Source organism: Musca domestica, unplaced genomic scaffold, assembly GCF_030504385.1.
Source record: "Musca domestica strain aabys unplaced genomic scaffold, Musca_domestica.polishedcontigs.V.1.1 10, whole genome shotgun sequence".
Taxonomy (NCBI): Eukaryota; Metazoa; Arthropoda; class Insecta; order Diptera; family Muscidae; genus Musca; species Musca domestica.
This window is the reverse complement of record NW_026712115.1, coordinates 16646643-16674179: the sequence shown is the minus strand read 5'-3', so window position 1 is coordinate 16674179 and position 27537 is coordinate 16646643. Positions and strand designations below refer to the sequence as shown.

The following is a 27537-nucleotide window of genomic DNA, read 5'->3' as shown; positions in this document are numbered from 1 at the left end:
GTTTTCCTTCCATGTCTTCTAGTGTGTAGAAATAGCTTCCTAGTTTTTCGCGAACTCTAGCTTTGGCGAAAACTGGAGATAATTTATAATTAAACTTTTTATCAACATTACTTTGAGAAACATTTCTTCTAAAGACTTCCTGTCCCACTGTGGGAGAAGATAATCACGTCCTCAAATTGTAGTGATCTCTATTTCTCGTAATACCTGAAGATTGTCTGCTCTACTAATTGTGTACTAGGTTCTGCCAGCAAATCTAATTTATTTAGTTTATATGATGATCTATGTGTGATCGTATTTAAGCCAAAAAGGCACGATGTGTTGACATTTCAATCGTTTGATGATGTGAGTTTCGCAGGGGCTTAAATGTTTGTCCAAAGCTGGTGATACTTCTTAACATGAGCACGAATTCTGCAATCAGCAATCTATTCACACGCTCAGATCCGTTGGACTGCGGTGAATAATATGCGGTGTATGAATGATCTATTCCAAACGATGTCAGGAAAGCATTGAAATCGTGAGCCTTGAATTGAGATCCACTGTCACTAACAATGGTCTCAGGAACCCCGTACTAGTGAAAAATGTTCGTTGCACGAAACTCCTGAATTTTAGAGGAGATGAACTTACGCAGCGGGCATATCCAATGGTATTTGGTAATGTATCCAGAACTCTTAGAAGCCCTATGTATCCTGATTTTCTCTGTGTGTATAGTCCAAGGAGACCTATGTAAAGTCGTTGAAATTACCTCGAAGTGGTAGTTGGTTTTCCCATTGGGGGTATCGGTATGAAATGTTGTGATTTTGTAGTTTTACGCACTTCACAAGCCTTTACATAGTTCCGTACGTCCCGCACCATACCAGGCCAATAAAAGTTCCTTCTTAGAATTTCTAAAGTTATAATCATTTCACCATGAAAAGCGATTGGTCCGTATATACACATATTCGTCAAAAATTTTAATGTCAGGATGACTATCTGCGTTATCTTTAACTTTCGTCTTAAGTTGTTCTTAATCTGAGTCCTTAAAATGCGAAGATTCCAAATCGACTTCAGGTTCCAAGACCACTAAGTTATCTAATACTGCTTCCGGAATCCGCGAAAGAGCGTCTGAAAAAATATTTTCTTTTCCCTTTCTGGGTTTTATGGTAAACCGATTCGATTGGAGTTAAAAAAACCACTTGGCCGGGAGACCACTCACTCATTGCTTCATCCTCCACACAAGACTTGACCCTCGAATTTTTGCATTTCCATGTAGCATCGAAAGCGTTTAATTGCTTCTAAGACAGCAAAGCATTCGCGCTCGCAAACGCTATAGTTGAGTTGTGCTGAATTTAGTTTTCTGCTCATAAATGCTATAGGACGTTCTTGGTTATCACTGTCTAACTGAACCAGTACGGCACCAATACCATAGTCGCTGACGTCACAGTGAAGGAAAAACTTGTTAGAGAAATTGATTTGATTCTTTCAAATGTCTTCTGAGCTTCGGCGGTCCAAAGGAACTTCTTTTTGGTTGATATCACTTCGGTTATTGGGAAGACTTCGGTAGAGAAGTTCTCTACAAACCGGTGGTACCAGCCAGCTAGTCCCAGAAATGCTCGAGCCTGTTTCAATTTTTTTGGGACGAGCCAATTGAAAATCGAACTAATTTTTTCTGCATCTGTAGTAATCCTACCGTTCCCAATCACATATCCCAGATAGTGACGCAAAACTTACTCTTGCGAATATTTAGGGTCGAATTGGCTCTCTTTAACTGGGAAGCAATGCGAACCAAAATCTCAATATGACTTCCGAAGCTTTCAGAAAAAAAAAAACAGTAAATCATCCAGGTAGCTAAAGACATAATTTGGGAGATCTGCAGAGATGATCTCATCCACGAGACGACACATAGTCTGTGGAGCATTACATAGCCCAAAGGGCATCACGACTAATTTGTATAGTGGTCTACATGGAATAGTGAAAGCTGTAAGTGGTTAGGAACTTTCATCCAGAGCTATATGACAGTAGGCGTCTTTAAGGTCTAGCTTGGTAATAAGATATGCTTTTGGAAGCCTTGAAATATATCTTCGATGGACGTAAAGGGATATGCGTCTTTTCTTGCTATCAGGTGAAACTTCCGTGCGTCTAAGCATAACCTAAATTTTCCGGATTTTATCTCACGACACATAGTCTGTGGAGCATTACATAGCCCAAAGGGCATCACGACTAATTTGTATAGTGGTCTACATGGAATAGTGAAAGCTGTAAGTGGTTAGGAACTTTCATCCAGAGCTATATGACAGTAGGCGTCTTTAAGGTCTAGCTTGGTAATAAGATATGCTTTTGGAAGCCTTGAAATATATCTTCGATGGACGTAAAGGGATATGCGTCTTTTCTTGCTATCAGGTGAAACTTCCGTGCGTCTAAGCATAACCTAAATTTTCCGGATTTTATCACCAGTCTCGTCGGCGAGATCCAGGCTGATGTGGAAGGTTCGATAACACCCAAAGAGAGCGTTCCATCGATTTTCTTAAACATCACCGCTTCAACGGCCGGTGAGACCGGATAATTGGTTTAGCATTTCCTACATCAATAGAGTGTTTATCAGAGGCGTTTGACCTAAACCCTGAACTTCGAAATTGGGAAACAATTTGATGACACACTCTGGTTGTTGGAATCAGTACCGGAATGAATTTTTAAATCCTTTTTATCATCTGCAATTTCTGAGAGATCGTTAGGATTTTTGATAGAAATCATGTCGACAGAATCTAGGAAGTTATTGAATAGATTGAAGGCCTTAACAAATCAATACCAAGGATAAGTAGTTGGGACAATTTTTTTTTGAATTTTGTTTTTGAAAGTTATATCTACATCTAACCAGCCAACTGCTTGCTGTGGATTTCCATCCGCAGTGTTCACAAAGGATTTTATTTTGTTAAAGTTTGAGAACTTCTGGAAATCGTTGGTTGCCAAATCGGAGCCTATGCAACTATTGTTGGCACCGGTATCTAGTAAGCTGTTGTTTCGTTTACTATAGCTGAAATTAAGAATCTACGACTTAACTTTCGTAATTGCTAATATTTACGAAGTCGTCTTGTTGATCTTTTACGTTTTCAGAAGTTGGTGTTCGTCACAGTACATCGTAGGAGCAATTTGGTTTGTAAACCTCTTTTGCACCACAGACATAGCAGAAAATCTTCCTCTCTCTTAAACACTCTTCCCAGTGATGTCCCAATCCTTCGCAGTTCCAACATTGGGTACTGTTCAAATAAGGTTAAAGTATATCCACTGAGGCATTAACTAAGGAAGAAGAATAAAAGCTTTCTGAAGTTTCATACTTAAAATCCAACTCAGAGAGTTGTCTTTTTTGCGGTGGAATAAGTGGGTTTCTATTTTGCAAATTTTGTCTGACATGTTCGTCATTTAAAAAATTCTCCATTTTCTTTACCAGCTTCCGCTGGTGAGGTATAGATTCGACATGGAGATATAATAACTCTTGCCTAATTTCGGTGCGAAAATTTCTTGTGATGATTTCCACCAGCTTATGTTCTGGCATAGGGGAGCTAAGTCGGTCGACAATAGACGAAATAGAATGTTGTTTTATAAAGTGCAAGAAGGGCGAATGAATTAATGACAATTTGTTCGTGCTTTTTAGTTGACTTTGCTTTGGATGGAAAAAGAAAAAACTCAAAGTATTGGGGGTAACTTCTAACGCTGCATAACAAAAATGTGCTATTTAGAAAATTTATAAAAAATGTTATACTTTTATATTTGAGGAGTTAAATTGAGATTTAAATTTGAAAAATAAAAATAATTGGAAATATTAGTTTTCCTTGTTCGAATAGGTATTGATATTGAGATACTCGAAGCTACTTATAAAGCTGATAATGCTGAGTCGCAATATGAATTTTCCAATGTCTTCCCCAATTTAAACGTTTTAACCATGGAAAAAATTCCTTTTACAAATATACGGAGTAAATAATTGCGGGATGTTTTAAAAACTTGGGCTTCTGGATAACCACGAGTGGAATTGTAAAGTGCTGAATTCTAATACAGTTTCCGTGCTACGCAGACGGATGGTGTAAGGTTTTCCGATTTGGGAATGTGGCTTCAAAACTGGATTTTGGGTTTCGGAGTGAATAATTTTGAAGGCGAAGTTGAAAACTATCCATGATTAAAGCTCCAAAATTCCGTAGCGTAAGCGTTGAAGAATATAAGCCTTTTAGGTTTTCAAGGTTAAAATAATGAAAATTAACTGCAACACGTTTTAGCGGTTATGACACTTCAAGAATTTTCAATTTTTATTTTAAGGTACTCACTCTGAAGTTTTAATATGAAAAAAAAGAGGTTGCGAAAGCGTGTTTCAATGAAGCTTCTCGAAAATAGATTATGAAAGGAGTAAGCAACAAAGTGATAGTAAGTGAATGGGAGTTGCCATATTCTTAGAACAATTGTTTATAAAACTGCTATTATTCTCATGATCCAGTGTTGTCCGTTAAACTTTTATAACCTTTTTAAAAGGAGAAAAGAACATAAAATAATGTAGCCTCCACGAAAGTTCGCCACAACATTTATATGAATTTTACCGAAACTGGTCGAACTTACAATTTTTCAAAGTTAAATGTGTATGTGAGCTATTGTAGGACGTTAAGGTAGGGTGAAATTGGGCAAATATTTTACGACAATTTTCAAATAATTTTTTGTGCCAATCCGGCCACCATGAATCTTATAACGGCAAATACAAGAAAAAATTTGTTAGGGAAAACAAAATAAAATTTGACCATTGTGCCCATAATGTAAACACTTATGATTATTTATTATGTCGTCGTTGTCGTTGAAAACACTAGGTTAACTAGACACGCAAGATTAACAGCAAATTATTTATTATACATTCCACCTTGGAAAGGAGGGTATATTAACTTTGTAATCCCGTTTGTAACATCCCTAAACATTCGTCGTAGACCTCATAAAGTAAATATATTAATAATCAGCATAAAATTCTAAGTCGATTTAATGATGTGCGTCTGTCTGTCTCGTGAAATCACGATACAGCCCACAATATTTGAGGTAGAGCTTTAAAATTTGGCAGAACAATTTGTATTGGGTCTAGGATCAATAATGAAAATGAGATATATCGGTCCACGTTTTGCTAAAGCCGCCATGTAACGGTACCTTCCGACATTCGGCATTTTGATGATTTTCGCCACATTTTTATATTTCGTATGTATTCTAGCTCCGGTGGCAGAGCATTGTATGTATAGGTCCACGTTTTGGTATAGCCCCCCTATAACGGTACCTCCCTAATAGCGAATATGGTTTGAAGATTTTTGTCATATTATCCACGAATTCGTCTAAAAATTGGTATTCGTAATTATTAATGGGTTTTCGCTCCAGTGGCAGGACATTGAATATCTAGGTCCATGTTTTCCTATAGAAGCCATATAATGGTACCCACTGATATTCGGTATTTTGATAATCCTTGTCATTTTTTAACTTTGGCATATAGGACTTTCAATAGATAACAATCCTTGTAGTATAAACTAGTCTATATGGGTACTCTTTTCGATATGACCTCCAATATAACGGACTCACTCATTTTATGTTTTTATACCCTCCACCATTCAATGGAGAGTATATTAACTTTGGCAATCCAATTGTAACTCCTCGAAATATTCATAATAGACCCTTCAAAGAATATATATTCTGGATAAGCGTAAAATTCGAAAACGATCTATTTCTGTCTGTCTGTCTATAGTAATCATGCTATCTTTCGAACGAATTGAGATATAAGGCTAAAATTTTGCATACATGCATAGTTTACCAGTAGGGAGGCATAGTTTATAAAGGGGCCATGTCGTCCACGTTTTCGTATAGCCCTCATATAACGGTACCTTCGGATATTCGGTATTTTCATGAGTTGAGCGACATTTTTACCGGAATTACTCCAAAATTCGTACTGGAAGATCCTACAAGCTATGGAAAAAATGTTGTATGCAGGTCCAGATCTTCGTATAGCCCCCATATAACTGTACCCCTCGATATTCGGTATTTTCATGATTTTAGCGGCATTATTTACCAGAATTACTTCAAATTTCGCATTTGAAGTTTGTAATGGGTACTACATTACTTCATGATTTTAGCGGCATTATTCACCGGAATTGTTTCAAATTTCGTATCTTAATGGGTACTACAACTTATGGCAAAAAATCGTATGCAGGTCCACGACTTTGTATAGCACCCCATATGACCGTACCTTCGATAATCCGTATTTTCATAATTCTTGCCACATTATTCACAGTAATTGTAACAAATTTCTTATATGAAGTTCCTAATGGCACTACAGCCTATGACAAAAAATTTCAGATCACATCTTCGTATATATATAACGGTTTTCATTTAAGTGGTAGCTTTCGGATTTTTTTTTTTAATTTTTCAAGTTCTTTCGAAATGGTGGAGGGTATATAAAGTTTGGCCCTGCCGAACTTAGTGTTTTTTACTTGTTTTCATAATGAAAACACTTTAGAATAAAGTTTTTATTATTATTCGTAGAGAGGGAATATCCACCAATCCTAACTGGTTCTCTTAAATTCTTTTGTAGTGATATTCTCTCCAGATATTAATTTAATCATTCTCTAATCATCTAAGTCTATTAACCGCAGTAATTAGATAGCTAGAAGTAAGTTTACATCTTAAATAAATGTACTATAGAAAACATACATAGAATTAAAGTTAGCCCATGTAGATATTTTGTATTAAATTAATCTGTTATCCAACGTTAAAGTACGTTTACATGTAGATTTCCATCCAATATAACTTTGATAATTAAACAATCATAATAAATTTGACTCAGACATACGTTAATTATTTTTTTTAATCGAAATTAAAAAACCAAAGTTCCTTTTTTCTTATTTTTTAACATTTAACAAAAAAATATCTTCACATAGTGTTAATTAAACACCAAATCAACTTTATATCCAAATCAGAATCGATTTGACAAATTTGGCAAATGTATATTCGTTTTAAATTCCGTTACACATTCCAAACTTCATTGAAATTAGAGATACATAGCGTTTTTGGTGCATAATATACATGAAATCGGCCGAAAATGTATATGGGATCTATATCCAAATCTGAACCGATTGCAATATAATTTGGCAAATTTAATTTTGTTTCAAATTCAGTTACGCATTCCACGGAAAGTGTATCTGTAATCGATGAATAGATATGTTCATACTAAATCTAAATTTTTAGGTGGTACCTCCGATTCTGATGCTATATCTCCAGTTCCAAGTGAAATTTCAAAAATTTATATATATATAGCCTATGTTACTTTCAGGCGATGTTGCAGTATACTTAAAAATTTTCAGGAAAATCTGTTCAGAGGTTTTCGAGTACATAAATTATAAACAAACAAACATACATGCATATTACTATTTTTTAAATATATACGATATGCATCAAATATGAACACATGTTAAAAAACAGCATCATTTGACATTCGTTGATGGCTGTTTAAAGAAATCAAATTTGTAATGCATTTCCCGGCAATGTAAATACTAAATCAACTCTATGTGAAGTTATCTTTTTTTTTTGTTTAATTTTAGAAATTAGGAAAAAAAAACTTTGGTTTTTTAATGTCGATTTACAAAAAAATTAACGTATGTCTAAGACAATTTTATTATGATTGTTTAATTAACACAGTTATATTGTATGTTATCACAAAATATATATGTTCAATTCCAATGAAATTTGGAATGTGTGACGGGATTTTGATTACAAAATAAATTTGTCAAATTATATTGAAATCTACATGTAAACGTACTTAAACTTCGGATAACATATTACTTGAATGCAGAATATCTAGATGGGTTAACTTTAATTCTATGTATGTTTTCTATTGTTAATTTTACTGCTGTAAAATTTAAAATGTAAACATGCTTCTAGTTATCTAATTACTGCGATGGATAGACTTAGAAGAAATGATTTAAATAATATCACCACAAACGAATTTAAGAGAACCAATTAGGATTGGTGAATATTCCTCCTCTATCGCCTTTATCGAATAATAATAAAAACTTTATTCTCAGGGCATGGGCTGGACCTCAGGTAGGTTGAGGTCAAACAAAAATTCATTATGAAAACAAGTAAAAAACACTAAGTTCAGCCGGACCATACTTTTAATACCCTCCACCATTGTGTAAAGAAAACATTTTTATATAGAAGTATCTTTGTTTAAGTCGGTGTTCCACTTTAAACTACAAATACCAATAAGATCCTTTGGATGCATTATCCATTTTACAAAAAGACAAATAAAAAAACAATAAAATCCGTTAAAAAATCTGTTAAAATTTTAAAAATGCCGATTATAGCTGTTATATTAGAGTCTATACGACGACATGGACCTACATAGGTAACTTTTGTCATAAACCATTACAATATTCAAATGCGAAACTTAAAAGAAATCGGTGAATAATGTCGCTAAAATCATCAAAATACCGAATATAGGGCGTTACCGTTATATGGGGTCTATATGAAGACTTGGACGTGTACAGACAATTTCCTGTCTTAGACTGTAGTATCCATTACGAACTTCAAATACCAAATTTTAAACAATTCCGGTTAATAATGTCGCTAGAATCATCAATATACCAAATATTGGGAGGTACCGTTATATGGGGTCTATACGAAGACGTGGACCTGCAGGGACAGTTTTCTGTTTTAGGCTGTAGTATCCATTTCGAACTTCAAATACCATCAAAATACCGAATATCGGGAGGTACCGTTATATGGGGGCTATGTGAAAACGTGGACCTACATGACCCATTTACGAACTTAACCTGTCTACTGGAAAAATAAACATGTGTTCTATCTTAATTCGTTCGAAAGATAGCAACAGAAATACGGGCATGGCTAAATCGACTTAGAATTTTACGCTGACCAAGAATCTATATACTTTGTTGGGTCTGACATGAGCATTTCGAGGAGTAACAAACGGAATGACAAAGTTAATACACCCTCCATAGTATGGAGGAGGGTATAACAAAACATAAAGTGAATGAGTCCGTTATATTGGGGTCATATCAAAAAGGGTACACATTTAGACTACTTTATAGTACAAGGATTGTCATTCATTGTAAGTTTAAATGCCAAAGTTAAAAAAAATTCCGTGGGTAAATATGACAAGGATTATCAAAATACCCAAAATCAGTTTGTACCATTATATGGCTTTTATAGGAAAACAAGGACCTAGTTATTTAATGTTCTGCACTGGAGCGAAAACGAATATCAATTTTTAGACGAATCCGTGGATAACGTGACAAAAATCTTCAGAACATATTTGGTATTAAGGTGGTACGTTTATATGGGAGCCATACGAAAACGCGGACCTATACATACAATGTTCTGCTACCGTAGCTAGTGTCAAAAATCATGAAAATAGCCAATATCGGGAGGTAGCGTTGTGTAAAGGCTATACGAAAATATGGATATGGATAGAACCCATTACGACCTACATATACAAATTTTTCGACAAATCTGTGGATAATGGGTCAAAAAACATGAAAATACCGAATATTGTGAGGTACCGGCATATGGGGGCTATACGAAAATATAGACCTATACATACAATGTTTCGCCACCGGAGCTAAACCCCCTGATGACCTACATATACCAATTTTTAAACAAATCCATGGAAAAATGTGGCGAAAATCATTAAAATACGAATATCAGGAGGTACCGTTATACGGGGACAACACGAAAACATGGACCTCTACATACAGCATTCCGACACTGAAGCTAAAACTCATTTTGACCTACATATATCAATTTTTATACAAATCTGCATAAAAATCTTGAAAAAAAATACCGAATATTGATATGGCGGCTATACGAAAACGTGGACCGATACATACAATGTTCCGCCACAGGAGCTAGAACCAATTAAGCACTACAAATACCAATTAATATAGACAAAAAAGTGGCAAAAATCGTCAAAATACCTAATATCGGGAAGTCCATTATATGGAGGCTATACGAAAATATGGACATATACATACTGATTGATAATAGAAAGTCGACCGTTTCGTCTGGGTTCTATTTCAATTCTGATTTTATTTGGTGAAATATTTTTCTTAAGAGCTAAACTACAATATCAATCTTAGGGTATCTTATTCTTAGAATAACCTCCACTTATCTTCTGTAGGTTGAGTGCATTATCAATTGGGCATTGACTTTATTATCAGTGCACCCCAGCTGTTCACATTAAGTATCATAAACTATGCTGCACTTATTTAAAACACAAGTGTTTTCACAATATTTATGACTAAGACAATAAAATATTTTATGGTCGAGCATTGTCTATGTAAAGATTAAATTAATGTAAAAAAATATGTTAATATTTCCATGAATATTCCCCAGTTGGCAAATATTATCTAGACATTCGGTACCACTGGAAATTGTATAGCGGCAATATGTTTCATAATTATCAATTTCCTTATAAATAGAATTATGAGTATTATTGACATTATTATTACTAAATTTAATGCAGAGTGTCCGGACAAATAATGTAATTCTAACCTTCTAAACTCGATGTTCTCCTTCTTCAAATCATCCACTAGCTTCTTTAGTTGGTTGATATCTTCGTAATGATTGACTGGGACATTGTCTAGGGGTTTTATGACATCCTTTTCTGGCTGACTTAGGTCCTTTAAAAGTATAGAGTCAAATTATGATGTCATTTTATTTCTTTGTCGATGGACTGCCACCAATGTCACTTTATCAATCCTAGCTGTGCAGTCCGCCTCCAGAGGAAAAATGCCTTTCCGCGGGAGTTCCATGATTGCTTGTTGTTTATCAGAGCACTTTATGTGAGCCGATGCATTTCCAATTTCCTTTATGCCGCACTTGTATTCAATATGGACTCTTCTCCACTTCATCATACGCGCAGTTTAGCTTAATGTGTGGCCTCAGTGGGGCTAGTTCGCAATTGTTTGTAATGGCATCTCTCCAAGGGAAGTTCTCCTCACATACACTTTCATCTCCCAATGTTTTTTTTTTTTTTTTTGGATTCGTTCAACATGGCTTGTGTCAAGTAGTGGAATGCATTTAATTCGAAATTATAAACGATGTGTGGTGCTTTTATCCTCGGTATCAATACCGTACTCTCTCAAAGACCTAAAATGGTAAAGACTAGACAAAAAGCATTCTGAGCAATTGGTTTGTGGCTATACTACTTTGAATAACAGCATATGACAAAGGCATGTTAATATAAAAAACACAATTATAGGAAGGAATGACAAATAAAAGTTTGAATAATCGAAAATATTGCTTTCACAATTTTATTCCATATACCTTCCCAAATAATTACATACTGCCTTAGCGGTTTAAATTGCCTAACATTGGTAACTATGTTGTTACGATATCATAACAACAGAGGTATTTTTCACAGGGTTGCCATATTTTACTCTGTCTTGTCCTATCTTTATACTTCTATGTCTTTGACTCTCTTGCTTAAAGGGAAATGAAATTGTTCTGTAGACTTATGATTATTATCTAATGAATAGAGGAATCTTTAGGTCGATTATTAATTGGAAACCGACGAACATTCCATGTCCCCTCATTATGTCGTTTATCTTCCCTCAATAATAAACGACTATTCGCCTTGATTTTGTTTACTTTATACTCCATATTGTTTATGACTGACCAGCATTGATCCTCAAATGTTTGGAGTCCAGGACGTATCTCCTCCGAGGTGTTTAACAACCTTGTCACAAGCTCCAGTGTCTCTAAGTAGGGTTTCATTTCAAAGTGAACAACCATGTTCCACGAAGATCTGCTCAATCCTTTTACGGAAGAGGCCTTAGTCGATTTTACCAAAGAAAGATTCATAATCATGGTCAGCATTATTACTGGATTTCGCATTAGCTTCGGTAACCGCTTCGTTGTATTCACTGACATGGGTTTTTGTTGCAGATCTTCTTGTATATTATCTACGTGCTCTAATGGACATAATTTATTTATTGGTCTCTTTAATTCGCCATCTTGTTATTTCACAGTTGCCACTCTTACAACCTCATCCGGATGTACATCTGTCACTTTCGCCAGTGGCCAACGAGCTGGATGTGTCTCTTCATTTTGACCCACTTCCAGATTCCTATCTTTTGCCTCTATTTTCTAAGATTTCGCAAGGTCCTTCCATTTTCTACAGAAATGATTTTTTATTCTAAGCAGTAGTTTCCATCTGTCAACGCATGCAAAACTTCCTTCCCCGATTCTTGCCGGAGCCTCTAATAAAGGAAGTCCAATTATAAAATGGCCTGGTGTTAAAGTGTCGATGTGTTCCGGGCTGCTATCTAGCTCGTGTAATGGCCTCGAGTTTAATACCGCTTCTATTTGGGTCAGCACCGTGCTAAATTCTTCATACTTCAACGATTCATTTTAGGTGATACTTCATCGATTTGACAGCCCCTTCCCACATTCCGCCGAAGTGAGGAACTGCCGGGGTGATAAAATGTTAAATGGCATTTTATCACATCCTCGTCCATTTTCAGAAAGTACAACGAATGTGCTGCTTAAGCATCTGCGGGGCAATGAGGACAACACCAACTAGGGCACTAGAGACATTACTATTTCTTCACCCAATAGACATTCAGATTCGGTATGAAGCAACCGTCGCGGCCTTAAGGCTTAGGGCAACGGACGAGTGGTTAATCAAAGGCCACGCTACATACCATCAAAGAATCTTACAGGTAACAATGGGAGAATCAATAGAAAACTTTGTATCGGACCGGATATCTGAATCTATTGTAGCTGCCTCTTGTGAAACATTAATCCCAAACAGAGACTCGTGGATCGATTGATTCCCATCACAGATGCCGACTGGAAACTGTTGTTACACAGATGGTTCAGTGTTGGGGGAGATAGTAGGACTGGGTCTTTTTATCGAAGAAACGAATACCAAAATCTCTTTCCGCCTGACCGATCACAATACGATCCTACAAGCGGAGGTCCGGGCGATTACAGAGTGTCTGAACTGGTTAAATGCTAACACGAGACCGGCTATCGTAAACGTCCTAACGGACAGTAAGATAGCCATTAACACTATAACATCCAAAACAGTAACTTCAAGAAGTGTATTGGAATGTAAGATAGCCATTAACACTATAACATCCAAAACAGTAACTTCAAGAAGTGTATTGGAATGTATAAACTCAATCAACAACTACTCTCAACACGGCTTAGTTCGCATTATATGGGTACCAGGCCATAACGGAGTTAGAGGTAACGAGATAGCAAACTCTCTCGCTAGAACAGGCAGGGAATTAGCAGCAGTAAACTTAGACAATCCACTGCCGCTAAAAGCGTCATGTCTAATGTTAAAGACATGGGCAAAAACCGCCCATATATCTTTATGAAACGAAGAGGGCGTAGGGAAAACCACCAAAATCCTGTGGGGTGACCCAAATGAGATAAAAACGAAGAATCTTTTATTGCTATGCAAGAAGGAGATCAGTGAGGTGACAGGCATCCTTACGGGGCACCTGGGCCTACAAGCTCATCTATACAAGATAGGTTGCACAGATAACAGCATATGCAGGGCGTGCAGGGAAGACGACGAAACTTTGGAACATTTTCTCTGTATATGCCCAGCGTTTGCTAATATCAGAGCCCAATTCTTAGGGAGCGACACTATACCAGACCAGACTTAGTCGGATCATGGTAAATGATATAAAACAGTTAATGAATTGCATAAAGGCAACAGAATTTCAATTATAACAGACTGTTTAACTGCACGTCTTCCTCGGTAAAACCCCTCTGACTAGAGCGCACAACATTCAGTGGAAGCTCAAATAAGTTTCAAAGACCACATATTTACAATGTACGTCTGAAATAGAATGACAAATAGTTTATTTCGTGCAGTGCATACATGATATGACAAAATTTGCCTATGCAGGTACACGTCGTCGTATAAACTCCAAAATAGGACGTATCTCCTCCGAGGTGTTTAACAACCTTGTCACAAGCTCCAGTGTCTCTAAGTAGGGTTTCATTTCAAAGTGAACAACCATGTTCCACGAAGATCTGCTCAATCCTTTTACGGAAGAGGCCTTAGTCGATTTTACCAAAGAAAGATTCATAACAGAATTTTTAAAGGATTTTTTTCTTGAAAATTGTCTAACTCGTTCCGAATGATAGAGGGTATTCAAAGTTTGGCCTGGCCGAATTTACAGCTTTTTTACTTGCTTTTTTTGAAAAGTTTAAATGCATTATCCGAATGGTCTTACTGGTATTTGTAGTTTAAAGTGGAACACGGTTGAATTAAGATACGTAAAAAATAAAAATGTTTCCTCTACCCATGGTGGAGGGTATTAACAGTGCGGCCCGGGCGAACGTGTATTTCGAGGAGTTGCAATCGCAATGACAAAGTTATATAGGCGGTGGCAGTATTATGCACGTATGCAGTATTCGTTTACATACAAACGTTCAATTGACGTTTGCTACGTTTACATACAAATCTTTAACTCCGATGTAAGAATACTTTTACTTTGCTTTAATAGATTCTTTCATTTAGTCTCCCGGTAACTTTTATTCAGTAAGAAGTTACTGAGTAAAAATACATTTTTTGTTTTTATATTTTTATTAGAATAATAAAAAATATTTCCCATTTCCTATTGTTCACATCATGAACATAACATTTGTGTTTTTTTATTATTTTTAGAACCTTCTACATTCAACTGAGGCGCCATTTCCAGAGTATAAAACTCAATCAATAAAGAAATCCCGATTCATATTACCGCATTATGGAGTTTTTAAGGGATTTTGGGACTGGATTATTTTGGTATCAACGTTTTATGTGGCAGTATTGGTTCCATATAATGCGGCATTCGCAAAATCAGACCGACAAACTATGATTTCAGACGTGATAGTTGAGGCACTATTTATAGTAGGTAAGTATACTTATCGATACTGCAAACATAAAAATATTTTTTTTAATAAATTTCTAGACATGCATATTTATTAAAAAATATTCAAATTTTTTACGAATATCAAAGTATTCACTCAAGTAACGAGAAATCACTTCTAATATAAGCACAGAGCCTTCACTAACGCTGTAGATATATGGCCCTTAAACAGTTATAATACGTACGTAAAAATACATGCCGTCTTGGTATTAGTTCATGATTAAAGACAAATAATTCGCGCACATCCGACGCACTTTTGAGAAAACTAACAATAATTTAAAATTTCTCAGGCTGGGTTGAATATAATGCACCAAAATTTATTGTATTTACTATGGTTGCATTTTAGGTATTTAAAAATGTTAAAAATATTCAAGCTGTAACATGTTTTGTAGTAGTAAACTCCTTAATTAAGAGAATCAAATAATTTTACAATTGTGTCGCATGTTAATAAACTTTTCATAATTTTATTTTCATTAAAAACTGACAGTATTTATAGCTACCTTGTAGGTAGTATGTTAAATTATCTTTGTGTTCTCGGCCATCTAATATGTTGTATACTTTTTCTTCCTCCAATGTTGATGTCTGAAATGCAACTAATCTAAACTATCGGAAAACAGGGCAATTTCTAACGAATCAAATCAAACCCAAATGAATAATTTCTCTGCGTGTCTAGAAAATCCATAAAATTCTCTCTTTGTAGTATCTTTCATTTAATATAAATGGTCTTGTTTTGGTCCAGATATTTATTCATGATAATGAGGTATGACTTGTACTATTCCAATTTTCCGAAGACAATATTGCTTGCAGTAAATTAAAACTTTGTGACAGAGAGCTTAATTCTTTAGCCAAGAATGTATTTTTCAACAACATTAGCTCCTGTAACTTTATCGGCAGCCTGTTTTGACTATATTTAAACATGGGGTTTCCTGTAGTTTAGGTGCAGTTCCAGTGTGTACACTTCTGAAGCTAGGCACTCCCATCCGTTTTAAAAAGTATCTCTGTATTCTACTATTTTCTTCAAAGTAACCAAAGCCGCATAAATCTGTATGGATCTGCACACAGCTATAAACAATTTCCATTTTGAATTCTTGTTTGTCCTCGAATTTCCGATAAATTGGTTGCTGTTGCGGTATTGGACATGCTTAAGAAACTTAATTCTTGGAGTGAATGTTACTTCCAGTTATTTAAATTAATAGGCTATTATTATATCTCTGCCAGCATACGTCCACCATTCGTCTCTACTTAACTTACCTCTTATAACAATAATTTCCGATTCCAGTTTATTGATCATTCTCTGTAACACTTGTATATTATCGAATGGAAATACGATATCATTTTCATACAACAGTACTATGATGTTTATGTTATCTATTAATAAAACTCAACCAATATAATCGTCCAAATCATTTATATAGGGGACAAATAATAATGATAAGATAATTGTTTCAAAGTAATCGGAAAGATCTGTCGCGTTCCAAACTGTTTAATGTGTTTTACAATAGATTTCTTTCTATTAGAGTTACCATCTTGATTGATATACGTATCTGATACAATTTATAGACCAGGGCTTGCCTTGATATGTTGTCAAAGGCATCTATCTACATCTATGAAGTTTGCGTAACCATTTTTTCTTTTAACCTAATTTAAGAGTAACTATTGAAGTTAAATTGTATATGTTGTCAAAAGTTGAGTAGTTCCTTTAATATCCAGTTGATATTCCATTAGTATTCCATGCTCTCCAAACCAATTATACCGGAGCTCGTTTATAAGTCCAGGTAGATTGCGCTGCTCAATACATGAATAATATACCTCCACAATAAGATGGCTCATTTAAGTCTCCTTTCTTGCGCAAATCATAGTTCTTATGAATATTGGGTCAAGTTTGCCAATGGTATAATTTTTTCTGTATATATCTGTGTAAGATTCTTCTGTGCAGTTTATGTAAAATTCATATGTGATCCGTTCCTCAAAGACGCTTTATTACGTTTTACACTCTCAAAAATATTTTTTAGCTCTCTCATTCTTTAAAAGAAGGTGCATAATAGATAATTGTATTTACATTTGACCTATTAAGTACATCTTTGCAATGGTTTTGAAGATATTAGAAGTGATATTGGACCCAACAACATTTTGTTGATTTCGAATGTATCTTCTTGGTAATTGTCTTATAAAAATTGGCAAATTTATACTTCTTCTGTGCCGAAATATATCGTTCTTTATTTTCTTGATGTATCGTTCTTCTGTACACTCTAAGTAGGTTAAAGCTTTTAGTACTTGATTTGTTGCAGTTAATGTTGTACCACTTATGTTTAAGATCAAATGCATGATCCGGCTTGGAGATATATTTTTTTGTATCGAACGTTCCCGCGCCTCACATTCCCGCGCCTCACATTCCCACCCCTGCCGACCGAGGGGGCGATCTCCCTTCACGAAGGGATTGCGTACACATCATGATCCGCATCATAATGGGAATTTAGTAGGAAATTGAAAACCAGCTACAGAATCTAATTTAACAGCTAGTTTGCAAAAAAAAACATGTTTGTTAATTGTTTAAAAATAAAGTTATTCTACATTACAGTACACAGAATTAAAGTCAACACACATTTTACTAAGAGGTTCGCCCATTGAATAATTCGTGCGTTGAAAATCAGTACATAATAATTGGTAGTATCTACTAGATCTAAACGGAACATTAATTCCAATAGATGAGATTAGGAAATCTAAAGGTATATTACCATTTAATATTTTTAGTACAAACATGGAGTTCAACATAATACGTCTGCTTTCAAGTGTAGGCAATCTAATTAATTTTAGCCTGCTAGCATAAGAAGGCGAAACAAAATCACTATTCCAATGTAATGTAATGTAAACCTCGTTAGGCAAATATCAGAAATTGTTGTTGCACGGTTTCTATTTTATATGAGTATATTGCATATAGAGGATCCCATACAACAGAACCGTATTCCAATATAGGTCTAACAAGAGACGTTAATAACTGTTTTGTTATATATGGATCAGAAAATTCTTTGGCTCACCGTTTAACAAAACCTAAAACGCAATTTGCTTTATATACCATTGTTATTACATAGCTATTAAAATTTAATTTTGGATCCATCAAGAGGCCTAGATCGACAAATGAATGTACAGTTAATAATGAATGACCGTCAATATTATATTGTAATATCAGAGAAGAAGATCTGGAGAAGCACATATGCTCACATTTGCATAAATTTAACTCCATACAATTTAACCTGCACCTTTTAAAAAGGCTATCAAAATCGTTTTGAAGTAAACTATCTCGTTTATCACAATTATGGGAAATGAATAATTTAACATCATCTGCGTACATTAACAATTTCGAGTAATTTATAGAATTAGGTAAATCGTTGATAAATAAAGAAAGAGGACCGGTCCAAGGTGACTTCCTAGCGGAACACCCGAGGGACGTTAATCGTTTTGGATAGATACCCTTCAAACAAAACTAGTTGTGATCTATCTTGTAAGTAAGATGATATCCATTTGACTAAGTTTGTGTTGAAACCCATATAATTTAATTTATATATTAGTTCATGGTTAACCCTATCAAAAGCTTTACTAAAATCAGTATAAATTGTATCAGTTTGTTTACGCCGAACAAATCCTTTTATTACTATTGACGTAAATTGTATTAGATTTGTTGTAGTTGAAAGACCACTACGAAAACCATGCTGATATGGACTTAATATAGATTGAATTTTCTGTGAAATTACTGCTGTAATTAATTTTTCGAACAATTTTGGAATGGCACTTAATTTTGCAATTCTTCTATAATTTGACACATTAGTAAGACTACCAGACTTATGTAAAGGTATAATATAAGATTTTTTCCAGAAAGTAGGATAGTGACCAAATTTAAGTGAATAATTAAACAATATAGTTAACGGAAGTGCTAATGTTTCTGAACAATATTTAAGAATTATATTAGGTATGCCATCCGGTCCTGGACATTTAATCGATTTTAAACTACGCAGACTATTGGACACATCCTGACGTTGTGGAAAAGGCATACAAATTTGATCAGCCTGTGATAACTTATAAGGATACGAATCTGTAATTTGGCAAGATGTACTGCAATAGGTTGTGGCAAAAAAATCTGCGAAACATTCAGCAATATCTGTGCCTGTGACAAATTCTCTATCGTTATATTTCAATACTGAGGGCTTTGAGGAAACTTTTCGTTTTAGATTAACAAAATCATAAAAAGATTTAGGATTGGATTTAAAATTATTTTTAATCTTGTCTAGGTAAAGATTATACAATCTACGAGACTCTAAAGTATATTTAGATCTAGCAACAGAGTAATTAGTGTAGTCTATTGTTAAGCCTGATTTTTTATATTTTATATTTAGGCACACAGAAGACCAATTTACGGAGAAAATGAGAGTATTAATTTTTCGAAAATTAGTTGTTTTGTAATTAAGGACAGTTTTAAATGAGTCAGACTGACTTTCTTCAATTACATAACTGTGAGTCATGGAGATATATAAAGTTGGATGGTATATATCTTCAGGAGTGCATATTAGAGGAATTTTAAATATATCAAAATGCTGTGTTATATTTACAAACGCCAAAACAAGAATTTTGCCGTGGGAATTTTCAACACTGTTTATTTGATAAAGATTTAAGTCACACAAACTATTTATAACATCAAATGTATGCTGGGTACTGTTCATTTCGAATGGCAAAGGAATCAAAGCTTCAGAATCTGGCATTGGAAGCCACCTAATGGAAGGCATATTAAAATCACCAAGGATCAGAATGCGTTCGGAATCTTTCATTATTTCAGTGATTAAATTTATTGCTGATAAATGCTGATTATAAATGTCAAGTGAAGATGAAGGGGGAATATAAGAGCAAGTTACAAACAATTTAGGTATTCCCAATTCAATAGAAACCCAACAAATTCTATATAAAGAAAATCATTTAGATCAATTAAATTAGTGGTATATTTGGCATCAACTGCAATAAGGACGCCACCACCTTTTTTACAAACACGATCTTTTCTAAATATTTGATATTTTGAACATAAAATTTCACTATTTAATATAGATATTTTTAACCAAGTTTCGGAGAAAACCAATACATTATAATTGAAACCAATACTGTCAATATATAAACTGGTTAATTTTGTATTAAGCCCCCTCACATTCGTTTAGCAATTAGAAAATGCGTCATTTAGTTTTTTGGCGCCGAATCTGGTCTAAAAGGCAAGTGAGCTAAACTATCGGATCTCTCCACAAAATCTTTAATAAATGCCCTAGCAGGACAAAATTCTTTTAAAATCAACTGTACAAAAATATTTTCAGGCACAACGATTTTGAAAGAAGATCTACTTTCAGAATATGCAGATCGGAGCTTATAACATGTCAAAAAGTAATCTCCCTCAATTTCTGATTTTATATAATAGCTTATGTCATCGGCCGTTGTTTCTGGTGCAAACCTTGTTGCAAATATCATTTTCATGGCGGGAGCCATAGATAATGATCTTTGGATAGGTTGAGTTTTGCCTGTAGCAGTCTCGGGACGATCACTAGTGATAAGTGAAGGAAGTGATAATTCATGTATGCCACGAGTAGATTGTGAGGTTTTCTTAGAAACCTTACTGTCAATACTCATAACATCAGGATTATTTACCCCTTTACCTATACCGCTGTTATCTACCGGAGCTGGGTGTGTAACAACACTGGCATACGACTGTTCACGTCCAGTCTCAGTTGTATCAGTGATATTAACTGAAACCGGTTGTGGAACAGTGTTCTCCACAAAAACTATTGCTTTGCGACTAGGGATTCCCTTAGTTGGTGCCTTTTTCGCAGCTCTTTTGCGTTTCTGGCCAGAAACTGACAGCGACGACACAAACTCATCTAATTCTTGGTATTTCTCAAACAATGTAGAGAAATTCTCAAATCGGAGTGATAGTGAGGAAAAGTCTTTTTCATCGATGACAATTTCCTACATTGCACACAACACCAATGAACACCAACATTATTTCTAATTGTGTCTACAACTTTTGCGTTAATCCTAGCACTTTTTGCATGCCATTGATTAAGACAAAACCAACAGGTAACACACAATTCATCCTCTGCATCAATATTACACAATTCAAAAGGGCATGACATTTTATTTATTTTAATTATAATTATTTATTTTTTTATACAGAAGTTACAACTATATTTTTCAAGATTAGATCTGTAGCTGGAATTTTTTTATTTATTTATTTTATATTTTTAATTTTTTTAAAAATGTTGGCAGCTCTTATGAGATGACAAACAAAACAAGGCGATATGTTACAACAACTAATTAGCTATGTAACAAAAGAAAGAGGATATAAGAAAGAGGATAAAAATTGATATTACTTTAAAACATAAAACAAGATTTTAAAACACTACACCAATTATCACTTTGATTTACAAAATCACTATTGAACACTTTTAAACACTTTTTTACCAGATTAATTAATTTAATAAAACATATAACTAATAATTTTTTCAAAAGCACGGAACACTACAATTTTTTGCCACTAATCACAACAGGGTTGCCAATTGACTGAGACACATTGGGTTCGCGTGTAAATTTAGCTAACTCTGGTATCTATTTTTATCCTCGTCTTTTCATAGTAATTTCGGCAATAATAACACCTTTTAACATTTTGTGGGCTCGAGTGTACATTTATTGTTAATATCGTTTTATAAAGTGCTCGTCCATTTTAAACTCCTCCATACATTCTAAAATGTTTTTTAATGTTGATTCTTTCACTGTTGTAATGTACGTTAACTTTCTCCCTCTATCACCTTTAGATAATCCATTTAAAAAACCAGCATGTTGTAGTTATCGTATAATTTTATGAAGTTGATGCGTCTTATATTTATGATTTTATCTTTTGATAACATATTACGAAATCTTACTCGAAGGTTTTCTTCATATATTTCTCCAATGTTCTGATTTATTTTTCAATGAGTGCAGTTAGATCACCAATAAGTATGGGTTTCACACAAAATTTGCAAATTTTCTTCAATTTGCAGTATTATAATGAGTTGTTAAGTCCGAGATTCACTATAGAGACTCGGGGAACAAGTGCCGGCGAAGCTCTCCCAATAGAGCCAGTACGTCCAATACGTACGTGTGGCCGTCCAAAGTTATAGGGGGTGAAATAAAAAGAAAACAAAACACAATAGTTTTAATAAAGGGTGTTTGGCCAATTGCCGTGTATATTTATTGGTAAACGATATTACCTTTTTTGGTACAACTATATGTACTTAGCTTACAACAAATCGCGGGTGTTAGCTTGTGTTTTAAGCATTGATACAAACTCAGTCTTTGGTTGTGTGTTGACATTTAGATGTCTAATGGGTTGGCGGCATGTCAAATCAATCATATGTTCGTTGAAATTTGTCTATTCTACTACAACAAGGATGTAGTAATTAGGAGTAGACAGATTTCAACGGCTATTTTTCTTAAATTAAGGACTGGGGTTTTAACTATTTTTAACCATCAATTCTAACTTAAACAGAGTTCTATATTTATATCAACTATTCCATACGATACTCCGATATCATGGAAAAGTTTGCTAACTCTAATAACTTTACCACTTAAGGCTCTGCCGAATCTGATATTGTGTAATGCATGCACGAAGTGCAAGTGAAATCCACTGAAAAATGTTTTTGCTCTTTCTATTCTATGAGGTATCAATTGCGTTTTATTTCTTTTTGTATTTTAATCTTTATTTGATTGCTCGTAGTTTAAACAAATGGATCTCTTCATAGAATTTTAAATGTTCTTGCTTTCCATCTTCCTTTCCACAAAACAGTTTTTTTTTTTCTCAAAATAACTATGTTAAAAACATTTAAGCTTTAAACTGCTATGTAGTAGTAGTAATATAAATCACCTTTATTAAGAGAATCAAATAATTTTACCATTCAATTTATTTGCCTCGTAATATAAGATAATGTGTGTATTTCTTAACATAAGAAGTGGTGACAATAAAACAACAATATTTGAGGAAGAATTTTTTAAGGATTTTATTTATTTTAAATTTTCAAATTCGTTCCAAATGGTGGAGGGTATTCAAGGATCGGCCCGACCGAACTTACTGCTTTTTAACTTGTAGACCCCACGAAGGTTTCTAAGGAACACAAACTATGTTTTAATCTACTAAATAGATACCGATGTAACTACTCTGAAGGATCCTATTTATGAATTTGGCATTTCGTATTGGTATTATCTTTGCCCAAAGGATGTAAGGATGTGTGATATCCACCTCTGTCGATTGCACATTATTTGCACTTAGAATTTAGGTGTCTTTTCTCTTCTATGTCGAAATATTCTGGGGACATGTTTGATTGCCAATCAACATTACCAAAGTTTTTTTAATTGTTGTCGATCGACAAAGACATCAAAAAAAAAAAAAAAAATAAATAAATAAAATAAAAAACTCCATTGCTATTCATAATCTTCCAGCTAGAGCTGATGACAACTGTTCTTCAATTGTTTCTTCTCGGGCACTTCACACTTAGCACGTCCTCGTTACACCAATAACAGCCAATTCCTGAAATAATACTACATAGAGAGGTTATTTATTCTTCTACAGGTAACAGTTTTCCGGTGAATTACAAACGATTCAAGGTTTAGAATTTGTGTAAAATATTTTGTATATGAGTGTACTTTTTTCTACATCTTACTATTTATATATATGTTAATTATAATAATAATGTCGCTAAAATCAACAAAGTACCAAATGTCGGAAGGTACCGTTATGTGGGGACTATACGAAGGCGTGAGCCTGCACAGACCATTCTCGATCATATATTGTTATATCCATTACGAACTTCAAATACCAAATTTAAAACAATTCTGGTGAATAATGTCGCTAATATAATCAAAATACCGAATATCATGAGGTACCGTTATATGAGGGATATACAAAGACGTGGACCTGCACAGACAATTTTCTTTCTTAGGCTGTAGTATCCATTACGAACTTCAAATATCAAATTTAAAACAATTCTTGTGAATAAAGTCGCTAAAATCATCGAAATACCGAATATCGGTAGGTAGAGTTATATGGGGGCTTTACGAAGACGTCGACCTGCACAGGCAACTTTCTGTCTTAGGCTGTAGTATCCATAGCGAACTTCGAGTGCGAAATTTGAAACGATTCCGTCTAATAATGTCGCTAAAATCATAAAAAACCGAATATCGGGAGGTACCGCTATGTGGGGGCTATACGATGACGAGGACCTGCATAGACAATTTTCTGTCATATGCTCTTGTATTCATTTCGAACATCAAATACAAAATTAAAAACAATTCCGCAGAATAATGTCGCTAAAATCAAGACGTCACTCAAGACGTGGACCCACACAGACAATCTGCTGTCACGCGCTGTAGTATTTATTATGAACTTCAAATACCAAATTTGAAACAATTCCGGTGAATAATGTCTCTGAAATCAACAAAGTACCAAATATCGGGAGGTACCGTTATATGGGGCTATACGAAGGCGAGGACCAGGTCAGACAATTTTCTGTCTTAGGCTGTAGTATCTATTTCGAACTTCAAATAGCAAATGTGAAACAAATCCGGTTAATAATGTCGCTAAAAGCATCAAAAAACCGAATATCGGGAGATAGAGTTATATGGGGGCTTTAAGAAGACGTGGACCTGCACAGACAATTTTCTGTCTTAGACTGTAGTATCCATAGCGAACTTCGAGTGCGAAATTTGAAACGATTCCGTGTAATAATGTCACTAAAATCATAAAAAGCCGAATATCGGGAGGTAGATTTATATGGGAACCAATTCCGGTGAATAATGTCACTAAAATCATCAAAAAACCCGAATATGAGGAGGAACCGTTATATGGGTGCTATACGAAGACTATAGCCTGCACAGGCCATTTTCTGACATAGGTTAGAGTATCCATTACGAACTTGAAATATTAATTTTAAAACAATTCCTGTGAATAAAGTCACTAAAATCATAAAAATACGAATATCTGGAGGTGTCGTACATGGGGGCTATACGAAGACGAGGACCTGCACAAACAATTTTCCGTCTTAGGCTGTAGTATCCATAGCGAACTTCGATTGCGAAATTTGAAACGATTCCGTCTAATAATGTCACTAAAATCATAAAAAACTTAATATCGGGAGTACCGCTATGTGGGGGCTATACGACGACGAGAACCTGCATAGACAATTTTCTGTCATATGCTCTTGTATTCATTTCGAACATCAAATACAAAATTAAAAACAATTCCGCAGAATAATGTCGCTAAAATCATCAATATATCGAATAATGGGATTTACCGTTATATGGGGGCTATACGAAGACGTGGACCCACACAGACAATCTGCTGTCACGCGCTGTAGTATTTATTATGAACTTCAAATACCAAATTTGAAACAATTCTGGTGAATAATGTCTCTAAAATCAACAAAGTACCAAATATCGGGAGGTACCTTTATATGGGGGCTATACGAAGACGTGGACCTGCTCAGACAATTTTCTGTCTTCTATCATCAAAATACCGAATATCTGTAGGTACCGTTATATGGGGGCTTTACGAACACGTGGACCTGCACAGACACTTTTCTGTCTTAGGCTGTAGTATTTATTACGAACTACAAATACCAAATATGTAAATTAATAATTTCACTAATATCATCAAAATACCGAATATCGGTAGGTACCGTTATATGGGGGCTATACGAAGACGTGGACCTGCACAGACACTTTTCTGTCTTAAGCTGTAGTATCTATTTCGAACTTCAAATACAAAATGTGAAGCAACACGGGTGAATAATGTCCCTAAAATCATAAAAATAGAGAATATCGGGAGGTACCGACTATACGAAGGCGTAGACCTGCCTAGACAATTTTCTCTCATAGGGTGTAGTATCTATTTCGAACTTCAAATACCAAATTTGAAACAATTTCGGTAAATAATGTCGCTAAAATTATTAAAGTACCGAATATCGGTAGGTAGAGTTATAAGGGGGCTATAGGAAGATGTGGACCTACAAAGACAATCTCCTGTCATATGCTGTAGTATCCATTTCGAACTTCAAATACCAAATTTACAATTCTGGGGAATAATGTCGCTAAAATCATCAAGATACCGAATATCGGGAGGTACCATTATATGGAAGCTATACGAAGACATGAACTTACACAGACAATCGCCTGTCAAGTGCTGTAGTATCCACTATAAACTTCAAATACCAATATTGAAACAATTCTGGTGAATAATGTCGCTAAAATAATCAAAATACCGAATATCAGGAGGTTCCGTTATATGAGGGCTATACGAAGAGGTGGACCTGCTACACAATTTCCTGTCTTAGACTGTAGTATTCATTACGAACTTCAAATACCTAATTTGAGCAATTCCTGTGAATAATGTCGCTAATATCATCAAAATACCGAATATCGGTAGGTACCGTTATATGGGGGCTATACGAAGACGTGGACTATTTTCTGTCATAGGCTGTAGAATTCATTGAGAACTTCAACTACCAAATTTGAAACAATTCTGGTGAATAATTTCGCTAAAAGCATCAAAATACTGAATAGCGGGCGGTACCGTTCTATGGGGGCTATACGAAGACGTGGACCTGCACAAACAATTTTTTGTCATAGCTTGTAGTTTTCATTACGAACTTCAAATACCAATTTTGAAACAATTCCTGTGAATAATGTCGCTAAAATAATTAAAATACCGAATATAGGGAGGTGCTGCTATATGGGGGCTATACGAAGACGTCGACCTTTACAGAAAATCTCCTGTTGTTTGCTGTAGTACCCATTTCGAACTTCAAATACCAATATTAAAACAATTCCGGTGAATAATATCGTTAAAATCAACAAAGTGCCGAATATCGGGAGGTACCGTTATATGGGGCTATACGAAGACATGGACCTGCACAGACAATTTTCTGTCATAGGCTTTAGTATTCATTACGAACTTCAAATACCAAATTTGAAACAATGTTGGTGAATAATGTCGCTGATATCATCAAAATACCAAATATCGGGAGGTACCGTTATATGAGGGATATACAAAGACGTGGACTTGCATAGACAATTTTTTGCCTTAGGCTGCAATATCCATCCGATGAATAATGGTGCTAAAATTATCAAACTACCGAATATCGGGAGGTACCGTTATATGGGGCTATACGAAGACGTGGATCTGCACGCATAATTTTCTGTCATAGGCTGTTGTATTCATTACGCTAATATCATCAAAATACCGAATATCGGTAGGTACCGTTATATGGTGGCTATACGAAGACGTGGACCTGCACAGACAATTTTTTGCCTTAGTCTGCAATATCCATCCGGTTAGTAATGTTGCTAAAATCGTTAAAATAACGAATATAGGGAGGTGCTGTTATATGGGGGCTATACGAAGACGTGGACCTGTACAGACAATTTTTTTTTCTTAGGCAGTAGTATTCATTACGAACTTCAAATACCAAATTTGAAACCATTCTGGTGAATAATGTCGCTAATATCATCAAAATACCGAATAATGGTAGGTACCGTTATATGGGGGCTATACGAG

General features: G+C 34.9%; 1 protein-coding gene across 4 annotated transcripts in view; it reads left to right on the top strand.

Moving 5' to 3' along the window:
* Positions 1 to 27537, top strand: part of LOC109612410 (potassium voltage-gated channel subfamily H member 8) — a 1874382-nt gene that overhangs the window by 961395 nt on the left and 885450 nt on the right. For all 4 annotated transcript variants that reach the window (XM_059127170.1, XM_059127167.1, XM_059127162.1 and 1 more), the window contains exon 7: positions 14687 to 14915. In XM_059127170.1, the coding sequence (XP_058983153.1) occupies positions 14687 to 14915 (229 nt within the window). The remainder of the gene's footprint in view (positions 1 to 14686; positions 14916 to 27537) is intronic.